The sequence below is a fragment of the Cibotium barometz genome, chromosome 10 (genome assembly GCF_041138505.1).
Source record: "Cibotium barometz isolate CiBa-2024 chromosome 10, ASM4113850v1, whole genome shotgun sequence".
Classification (NCBI taxonomy): Eukaryota; Viridiplantae; Streptophyta; class Polypodiopsida; order Cyatheales; family Cibotiaceae; genus Cibotium; species Cibotium barometz.
Window position 1 is genome coordinate 20,464,208 of NC_141055.1, and position 11,445 is coordinate 20,475,652.

At 42.6% G+C, this 11,445-nt stretch overlaps 1 protein-coding gene across 1 annotated transcript; it reads right to left on the reverse strand.

Moving 5' to 3' along the window:
- Positions 1 to 8,726: 8,726 nt before the first annotated feature.
- Positions 8,727 to 11,147, reverse strand: LOC147634646 (uncharacterized protein At2g23090-like). The gene is made up of 4 exons (XM_086803779.1): positions 11,023 to 11,147; positions 10,811 to 10,938; positions 9,301 to 9,341; positions 8,727 to 9,198 (listed from the first exon to the last, which is right to left on the reverse strand). Exons 2-4 carry the CDS (start codon positions 10,881 to 10,883, stop codon positions 9,079 to 9,081), a joined length of 234 nt encoding a protein of 77 aa, XP_086659905.1. The 5' UTR covers positions 10,884 to 10,938; positions 11,023 to 11,147; the 3' UTR covers positions 8,727 to 9,078.
- Between the last annotated feature and the right edge of the window lie 298 nt (positions 11,148 to 11,445).

Sequence of the window (11,445 nt, forward strand, 5' to 3'; positions counted from 1 at the left end):
TGGCCAATATCTCATAATGTACAACCTTTATAGTGCCTTTACATAACACTTATTAATGTCCTCAAATTGACTAGCATCTTTGTTAATCCAAAGTAGGATTAACACTAGGTTAAACTAGGAATTCCTTGCATCATTAGGTAGCTTGGGACTAGCCTAACCTATGCATAAAAGAAAAAATCAAAAAATCATCACTAAAGGAAAATAGTCTAGGAAAAATTAGGAAAAAACTGGGCACAACTCACTCTCGGGTTGCATTTGTACGAAGTGAATGCATGTGCACTTCACAAAAGTATAGTCGTACCTTCTTTAGCCATGCTCATTCACTTCGAGTTGGAGAATCTCTCCAAATCTATTTCATAAATGAGTAATGAGCATTAAAAGAGCATAAATGTTGTGTAGTTCACAGTCATGAGAATATTTAGAGGCGGCTATTAGAGATACGTTATTTCGGCTTAATTAAGACACCTGCCTGTGCCAGTCTATGAGTGAACATCCATACCTTCACAGACAAATGTCCATTCCTCCATGAGTGAATGGCCATACCTAGATAAGCCCACCATTGTTCCCTACCAGCAAACATCTTTTCCCCCACACTACCCACAACCGCACATTCTTGAAATCGAATGTTCGTTCCTCGACGAAAGAATACTCATTCTTCTATCTAGCTCTACGGTCGCATCTTTCCTGACATACGAACGCCCAATCCTCTGTGAGAGAAGTCATGTTCCTATTTTTAGTCCACAATCATACTACCTAAGACGATGAATGGTCATAGCTCCAGTTATGCCATTCCCGTACTCACAACAATAGATGAACGTCCGTTCCTCTAAGAGAACGAACGGCCATTCATAACTTCTAGAGGGTAAAAATCTCATGTTCCAGAGTGTAATTTTGCACCTTCACTCAACACATTCATGACCTACGCTTAGGGAAATTGATCTGAAACAACCCCTTATTTGACGATACAAAACCCTCCTATGCACAATCGCTTGCTAGACCTGACCCTTTGGTCAACACCACATGCCGTTAAATAGTATTAGTCTTTGATAGCACCAATGAAAGTGAAGAGCACCCAAGCATAGGACAAACCACCCCTCAAGCGCAAGCCCGAGGATCCCTTGCATTTTCACAAAGGAGTCTTGCCTCAAGACTAAGAAACTTTATCATAGGAAACACGCAATCAAAAGAGCCTCATCCCATTTGGAGTCTGTCCTTCCACCATAACCTCTATTACCTCGAGTGACCCTAGTTCACTAGTTAGAGTTGATGGAAATTTTTGAAGAAGGTGAAGAGGTATAGGTGACTAACAATACCACGTGCAAGCCCCCTAAGCCAAGCAGCCAACCCCCACAAATCGTGAGTCATTATGTGATGGAGGGCAAGCACATGTACCCCGTATACCAAGCAATCGCAACACCACGGGAGTGAGACTTGAATAGTATGTCCAAACAACCACACAAATTGTGAGTCATTATGTGATGGAGGGCGAGCACATGTACCCCGTATACCAAGAAATCACAACACCGCAGAAGTGAGACTTGAATAGTATGTCCAAACAACCACCTATGCAATGGTACCACTACACTGGACCTCACCAAATAGTTGAATGTCCAATAAGAAAGGGGATGGCGAGTACTCCTACCTTGACTCCCTTATATGTAGATGTTGTGGGGGATAGACCACATGTACAATGATTGCCAATTGAGAATGGGTGTACTTGGAAAAGGAAATGAAGCTAAACCAAGTACCAACATTAACTTATTGAGTGTGCAGGATGGCTTCATCCACACAGTACCTCTTAATGTAGTCATATGAATGCAAAGTAGGAGGAGATCTGTAGCTCATGCTGCTACTGTTTGCTAAAGCGTCTACTTTGTAAAAGTAGGGGACCCCAAGACAAGCAAGGATCTTGTTCCTAACCAAGCACAAACAACTAGGCACACTCAAAAGAAAAAGGCCATAAATATCGGCAAGGGACATAGCCATGTTACTATAAAAGTTGGATCTGATGAGGGGACAACTACAAATGTGTCATCTTCCTCATCTGATGAAGAAAATATATTGCCATCCGCCCCTCAAACAAGGGAGAAAATAGACCCCAATCTTTTGTCCAAGAAGTTGGTTGAATATCTAAACCCAATTGAGAAGAAAGGTAGGTTGAAGGCCACTCAAGAGCTAAAGGAATATCAAGCTCGATTGGAGAAGGAACCTCACGCAGTTCAAGTTGCAAGTTCCTCTATGCCTAACATAAAATAAATTGATAAAGCCCAAAAGCTAAAGAGGCCTCAACTACCAAATACTCTTTGAGGATCTCCCTCAAGAGGCTGAACCACCAAAGCCAATAATAGTTCCTCATCAAGTGGATCCTGGTGCTGCTTATCTTAAGAATCTGAGGAATGACCGCCCAAGAAAATTGAACACTGATGTCTCATATCCCTATACCCTACACTTTAAGAAGCCTTAGCATAAAGAGGGACCATAAGATTCACAAGCCCACCCTTGTTCCCAAGAGGCATTGCTGGTCTCTCTTCCTTTCTATCTTCACAAGTCTAGATTCCCATGGCACCTTACTTCAAGGTAGCCCGAGTCTATGGAAGGACTTGAAGGATTGGATGGAAGGAAGGCTTGCACCTGGAATGGAGGAGCAAGTGGAACCAAGAAGTCTCAATGAGTTCGATGAATAAGGATCCATAGAACCATATGGAATCACACGCATACTTACGGTATGGGTGAATAAGTTAGGGCAGTACTTTAAAGGAGATGAACTCAATGCAGCATTGCCCCTAGCTTTCAATGAGCTTCAAGTCACCACCATACTAGATGGTGGTGCAGAAGTGAGCATTGTTACCAAGCAATGCTAGGAAAAATGAGAAAAACCACCTATGGATTACACTGCATTGATTGTGAAACTAGCCGATGGAGCCACCGCAAAGATTAAGATTCTTAGAACCAATTTTCCGACACACCTTTTTGGTGATGAACTTTGGCCATTAGTCGGTTTCCTACGATTGCATCCTAGGACGGCCCTTCATGAGAAACAAGGATGACCCATGATTGCAACACGGATCACTTCTGCATTCGAAAAAAAGACCAAACGCTAAAGGTGAACCTATGCACTTGGAAGATCCATCCAATGAGCAAGGGACCATTAGTGGAATATTCAGTGACTACTGCTACGTCCAGAGTAATACACTTGTGCCAAACATGCCACAAAACATTGGAAGATAAAAGAGATAGCATGGAATTCGCACCTTTCCCAGAGCCGAAAGACTCTGAGAACTAGATGCACATTCTTACTACCATGGATATACTTCCAAAAGAGATAGGTAGAAGATTTTCCACGATAGACAGGCAAGAAATTACATCTCTCTATTTGCTGAGCGCCGCATACATGCCCGACGCTATGAGCCATGAACCTGTGAAGAGAACCAAAGAAGTAAGGCCGTTATGGGGAAAATCCACCCGTAAGACCCTTAGAAAAAATGGTTTCAAGGAAAAGGAAGATTATGTCTTCCTAATAGAATGGGAAGAACACTGGTGGCTGAGTTATGTAGAGGCAGTCAATGCACTTTTGCCAAGTTTAGCAAAAGGAGCTCAATGTGTTCCTCATTTCGGTTAACAAGGTAACCACTAAAATGGAAGAGTCACACTGACTCACAATCAAAACCCCAAAAACTCTTTCACTCTACTCGTAGAACACAAAACAAAAAGTTGGTGCAAGCTGAGCAAGAGGCCAAAAAAGAATGGATGAGGAAAGTGCTAAAGCCGAGACCAAACAGGTCCTTGAACACTTCAAAGCCTACAAGGTGGGAGATCACTTTGTACAATATGAGAAGACCCAAAGAATCCATGATGGAAAGCCTGGAACATCTTATGATGGTCCGGACGGCCAAGGTTAAGGAGATCAACTTGGCAGGTCCAGGAGAGGATCCAAAACCTATCTATATTGGGAAATACCTCTCCGCAAAAGAAGAGAGAGACATTACTGGCCTCCTCACTTAATTCCAAGATTGCTTCGCTTGGAAATCCACTGATATGAAAGGTGTACCTCTTCAAGTGGTCAAACACACCATCCCCATGGTGGAAGGGGCAAGGCCAGTCAAGCAAAGAGCGTATCCTATGAACCCTAAGTACTCCAAGATAGTCTGTGAAGAAATTGATCGACTCATAGATTCCAGATTCATCTACGAAATAGAGCACACCGAATGGGTCTCACCCATCATAATAGTACCCAAGAAGAACAGAAAAGTAAGAGTGTGTGTGGACCTACAATACGAGATCACTATCCATTACCCTTCATATAGCATGTGTTGGATCTTGTCGCAGAGGAAAGGAGGCCTATAGCTTCCTTGACAGGTTTTTCGGCTACAACCAAGTGCTGATAGACCCAAAATATCAACATAAAGCCACTTTTGCCAGTGAATGGAGCACAGATGCATACCGTGTCATGCCGTTTAGTTTGACCAATGCCCCAGGAACTTGATGTGCATAGCCTACAAGAAGTATTTATGAAAATTCCTTGAAGTCTTTATGGATGACTTCTGTGTCAATTCTACAAATGGATATCCTCAAGAAAGCATTAGCAAGAGTGCTTCCATTTTGAGATCCCCTAATTGGGAAATCATATTTCATGTCCACATAGTTGCTTCTACTTTCGCAATTAGTGTTGGTTCAACACGGAGAACACAACAAGGACTTCCCTGCTACCTTTGCCAGTCGGCCAATTAAACAAAGCAGAACAAAATTACACCACCACACAGAAAGAGAAGGGTTGGCCATGGTCTATACAGTTAAAAAGTTTCGTCATTACCTTTTGGCCACTAAATTCATTTTCTTTGTAGACCATCAAGCTCTTCAATTATCTGGTGAATAAACCTCACACCGCCAAGCAGGATCACCAGATGGCTCCTAATTTTTCTAGAGTTTGATTTTATTGTCTCACAATACGCAAAGGTTCCCAACATGTATTGGCCGACCACATGTCGTGCATTCCTAATGGAGAACCGCCGGTGGGAGTTGATGATGACTTGCCAGATTCTCCCCTATTCCAACTATGCTTGATTTCTGAATGGGGAGAAGAAGTTGCACATTTCCTAGCTAATGGCATGCCCACCGAAACACCGATCAACAAGGATCAAGCAAGACGCCTGATTAACAAGGCTGCCCCCTATCAATTGATCACGGGGCAATTGTACGAACAAGGAAAAGACAGAAGAATGAGCCAAGACACTCGTGAGGATGAATATGTCTCTATTTTGGAACAAGCCCACTTTGGGGTTGCATGATGCAAACACTTCATAGCAGATATCACTACTCAAAAGATACTCTTGGCAAGCTGACAGCAGATACCACTACTCGAAAGATTCTCTTGGCAAGCTTATGGTGGCCAACCTTGTTTGGAGATGCGGTTGAATATATCAAAGAATGTGATGAATGCCAACGGATCGCAATTCCTCACAATAAGGACAGGATGCCCCTCTATCCTGTAATGTTATTGCAACCATTCGAGAAATGGGGCATCAATTTTGTCAATCCCATTAGCCTGATTGGCCCGACACACTCAAGCCCGGTATATCATAGCAGCAATGGACTAGTGCACAAAATGGATTGAAGCCTAAGCCACAAGGAAAGCCGAGGCAAGGTCTACGGCTAAATTCCTTTATAAGTGTGTAATCACTCGATTTGGGTGTCCTCTTGAGCTTGTCAATGACAGTGGCACCCATTTCATAAATGAGGTAATACAATTCTTGCTACAAGAATTCTTGGTCACGCATCGTAAATCTTCATCACCCTATTACCCTCAAGTTAATGGCCAAGCAGAAAGCACTAACAAAAATCTATGTACCATCTTAACCAAGACTATAGAGGCGAGTCGCAACATGACTGGGAACAAAAGTTGACGGTTGCATTCTGAGCTTATCGCACAGCATACAAAGTGGCCATTAAACACCACACCATTTAGCTTAACATATGGAACTAAAGCAGTCATGCCTATGGAATTCTTGGTACCAAGCTTAAGGGTTGCGGTACAGTTTATAATACGATCCTCTGTACCATGACAATACAATCGAGGAACCTTGTCCTCCAACCAAAAATCTCCGAGTTGGGTGTGACTAGAGTGGATAGTAATGGATTAGGCACAACATATCGGCATAATCTAAGAAAATGGAAAGTAACTAGCAAGGTAATGACAGTGCTAGAGATTAGATCCGACACACACGATTTCCATTATATGGGGAGGCTTTAAATAGGCTAAGATACATCATTCTTAGCCCATGGCTTAGCTTAACCCTTGCCTAAACATGCCCTAATTATCTCCCTTAATTCTAGGTCCACCTCCCCTTAATTTGAGTCTCGTTTAATGCTTCTTAAAGACTTTTGTGCACATCTCATGCTCACTTGTAGTAGACCCCTTGTTCCTAGGAATCTACCATGCTTGGTGAATGGTTTACATTACTCCCTAACATATACCAATGTGATTTCTCATAACCTTAGCAACCTTCTTCCTAGGAATCTACCATGTCTTGTGAATGCCTTTTAAGGTTTACATTACTCCCTAACATATACCAATGTGATTTCTCATAACCTTAGCAACCTTTTATGTCTAAGGTGTATACTCCCCCTCATTTCCAAGTACTCTTCACTTATTTTATAGCACTTTCCTTTAAGTGATGAATTCCTATCATCATACATGTGTTGGGTCTACACTTTTAGTCATTTGCTAGAGTGGTCCACCTCAGCTTGCCTCTTAGGCACAATGTTGACTTTGACTTGGGAGTTTAGCGTTACAAGTAGAGGTGGGTTGATTCTCTGACAACTTTAGTAGCCTTGTAATGCTATTCATTGACAACTTTAGTAGCCTTCTTGTTTGTTGTCATTGACTTGGACTCCACTTTGGACTTAGAGGCCTTACGTTTCAGCTTAGTCTTCTTTGTGGATGACTCAATGGCTTCTCCATTCTTGGCTTACTTCTTGTTTGCTAACGAGATCTCGGAGTATTTCTTCTTTGTTGTAATGTGATGAATGTATGCGTCTCTCAATACAAATGCAATTAAGGCTAAAGCCTTCTCATCCTTCCTCTTTCAAACACCCTCTCTCTCTCTCCTCTTGGACACTAGTCCTTGCCAAATACATTGCCCCATAGTCCCTTTCTCATTAACAAGTATTTAGCCTTGACTTTCCACATGTGGACCCCTTCACTAATGCGGTTGTCTACTATGAGAATGAATGATGCTATTATGCAATAAGGGGATCTGAACACTAGGTTGTTTGCCCAAGGTTAATGTCTATCCCTTATACAATCAATACATATACAAATATGATCAATGCAAGCCCGAATTCCACTAATTATACACTAATCCCTTTTTTAAGAAAAAATGTAAAAAAACAACTATAGTTTTGGATTAGTGATTTTGAGCAATAAAATGATGTTGTAGTGCTAATATGATGCAAAACAAAGCATTAGCTAAAGTACACCACCGAGAAGCCAATCGCGATGACTAGCGGAGCTATAAGACTTGATATGAGCATTGGAGCACGTGTGCTTTTGTTGTCATTGTAGTATATTTTGCCCTCTTATTCCCAAGCTACAGCCAATAACTAAAGTATGCTTCCGGGAGATCACCAAGAAGCCAATCACAATGACAAGTGGATCAAAAGCTAGCAAAAACCATGTTGCCCCTCAACGAAGCATGCTCACAACACCCCAATCAGAGATGTAAACCCTCAATGGTTGAGATTAACACTTTAATTAATTACTCTCTCTCTTTGTAGGCACCTTTCTATTATGAAAACAAAGAGTAGATTGATGTTTTGAGTGGATTAAGGAGAATATCAAGCTATAAGACTTGATATGAGCATAGAGAAATGATAGATAGCTAAGGTATACTTTTGGAGGTCGACAAAGTGGTTGATCACCAAGAAGCCAATCATGATGGCTAATGGATCAGAAGCTAGCAAAAACCCATGTTGCCACTCAATGAAGCACATGTGCACTATGTCGTATGATGGGATTCGATTGTAGAACTTGCTTTTGCCTTCACTCTTTCCTAGCAATCATATTTTTTAGATGCATCCATGTTCACCCTCGAGTGACGCTTGCCAATAATCTCGAATATGGTCCCATGTTGGCTTGCCTCCAACAAACCTCCAAACCAGAGTGGTGGGGCAAGTCAAGTCACATTGACAAGGGAGGCGTAGGTGGAGGAAAGGGGGGGATGCACGTAATGCCATGGACTCCTAGGGGGGGAGGGAGGGGTTGCTCTCAAATGCCAAACAAAGAGCACACCCAAGAGAATAGATGAAGGAAGAGAAAAATAGGTGGTGGAAAAGGGGACGCAAGAAGAAAAATAGGAGGTTCAATGGATAGAAATGCTAACTCCAATTGCTTGTTTTCTCCTTGGGCTTTGTGCACTTAATAGATAGATCGCCATTTCTCGGCCAATCCCACCAATGTCTCACCCACGAAGCTGGGAATTGCAATCGAGAGACTTCCTCACATAGGTCAAAAAACTGCCCCTTCTACAATAAAAGCGTGGCACTTTGTGCAATGGTAAGCGAGCATCAGAAAAGTGTCCCAAACATTAATAGAGCAGAGACAAAACCTGCCTGAAACAGCTCAACATGCATTCAAGTCCCAAACCTCAATTTTCAGTTTTAAACATGCATTCGTAAAGATGAATGATAATTATACAGGCTTCTTATTTAAAACACAGTCAGGAGCATACTTGTACTTAATCTCTGCTGTCACAAAACAACCATTACATGATTGCACCAACACAATCAGCTTAAATATTTACGTAGGCTTGTTATTTTTAACACACACAGACACATACTTGTACTTAATCTTTGCTGTCACGACCATTACACGCTTGCACCACCACAATCAACTTAAGTATTTACCAGTAGGTTGTGCGATCACACACCTATAAACATTACTGCACATAATTTGTGCACAATGTTACCCAGAATATGTACATGAGTCCTCCTAGATTACTGCTTCAAAACAGACGAGAACTTCTCACACTTGTTTACGATAAGAGTTCACAACAAGTCCAAGTGCACAACGCATTACTCATACTAGTTTTTAAGATGAGGAAAACACTGGGAGACATCATTTTTGGGATGTTTTGCTTCTGCATGTTCACGGCACTTCACCTCACTTGTTGTGCACATAAACGTCTGCATGCACACTTTGCACTGCAAAATCCAGTACAGTGATCAGTCACATGTCATAGGTTTAAAAACCCTGGAGCGCGCACACATATCGAATCACAGCATCAATATAGAGCACTAGGTTACCTGAATTGACATTGCTTTTTTGTTGGATTCCAACTGGCTACCTGCATCAAAGGCAACCATCAACCTCAGAAGACAATGATTAAACAGTAGCAGAATCAACCTATCCACAGTAATGAGTAAACAATTTGACTAAATTTCTCTATTGGCATCACTTCTGCAACATATTCCACTCCTCAAGCAAGTAAGAAATAAGATAAGAGTCGTTCTCATTTGGTGACACAAACCATTGTCAACAGCACACAGACCCCTTTAAGCAAGGCAATGCTTAGAACACAAACACCAGCCACAAAATTCCCTGTAAACTAGGATACATACACAGTCGTGTCAATGCATCCATTGGCATGAATCACATGCCATAGCATCCCACTCTGCCCATAAGTGAGTGCCATCCCACGCATTCAGGATAAAGACACACCATCCTTGTTGATAACATGTTGATGCGTTAAGGGAGATGCCGCATTTCTGACCAAAGCTGGAGGGCAGTTACATCATGAGGAAGGCTAGCACTACAGAGCAAAGTAGAAGGAATGTTAAAAAATTTATCTCCACTGAGCCTACACAGGACAGCAGAACTCATTCTCTTCATATCAGCTTGCTCCATGAAGTAAATAGCAGATCAGACACACTTCTCTAGATAGAAAAAATAGCAGAGACCAGCTGGCAGCTACTTGGAGTCAAAATTCATGGAGGTCTCCAGGGCCTGCTAGAGGAGTCGCAGTACATATGAAGACACATAGCTGAAAGATGAGCAGCACCATGTAGAGCCAGGCTCTGAATCATAAATTCTGATTCCAGAATGAGCACATTGTCCCCACGAGCAACTAGTACTTGCTTGCACAGAGCAGAAGTAGAGGCGCAATGCCTTCCAGATTGCCATGTACCGTGCAGGGAAAATCACAGGAGTGGGTAAGCATCATACTGACATGCCCCTCCCACTGAACTTCAGAAACTTGGGATGGACAAATCACCATCGTGCAGTGATATCACTCTGCATCAAATCTATGGTGTTTGACAGTTAACCAGTCTTGGATGTACGACAATCACAGAAACCCTAAACATGTTATGACCCCAATAACCCGAGCACAAGGTTTTTGAGTGACCAATGTCATGCCTAGGGATTCAGTGCACAGAGGAACAGGGTATGGTGTAGCTGGTCAGGTTTGCACTGGGACGCCGATTAAACATTCTATGCCAGGCTTTCTTGCTTTTTTTGAGAGTGCTTCATCTTCAATGTGGCCCATCGAGCGGCATACGAAGCAATAGGTCTAAGGTGTGCGTTTGTCAGTCAATAGGGTCAGACAATCTGAGACAGGTCTTCACCAAAAATCTCAGAAACCCAAAAATTTTGCCCCCACAGAACCTAAAATCTTCAATTTATATGGCGTACGGCAATCTCAGAAACCCTAAAACTCTCACTTTTTAACAACAATCTCGAAAACCCTACAACATTCACTTTCCATGTTGAACTCCTAGAATTTTCCCCACAGAAGAAAGATCAACGAAGAAGAACCTTTGGCGGATTTAGCTTTTTCTTGGGCTCGTTCGCGAGCCATCTTCGATTTCTGGCCATTTCCGCCACCCATCGATCTTTCGAGTTCTGAAGCAAAGCAACAGGCAGCAGCCACGCCCTGATCAATGCTGCGAGGCACGACACAAATCATTCACTGATCGTATAAAACACAAGACAAATGCGGAGCAGATGTAAGAGATCGGAATGCATACCTGTAGCTATGAGGTGACGTCTGGAGAGAGAGAGAGACAGAGAGAACAAGCCTGTGTCCTTCAACAACAAGCTGACGCGGGCGCCCCCCACCTGCCCTAGACGGGTTCACACGTTTCCGCCTATAAGGCTTGGTTCACACGCTCCCGTGCGAAGGTGGGTATTGATTGGAAGCCTCATACCTGTCCAACATGGTAGAAACCAAATTTGGTTATTGGGCAATGGGAAGGTGGATTGCTCTACCGGCTCACAACCTACCCCCGTTGCGTAGCTCACTTGCATCGAACCCAGGCCCCCATAATGGGACCTAACCATTCTACCACTAGACTACGTGCTCGTGGGCGGTAGAAACAATTTGCTTCAAAGTTGAGTCCCATCTTTACTTAAAGGACTTAGAAAGCGGGGCTTTTTGATTAATTATCCAT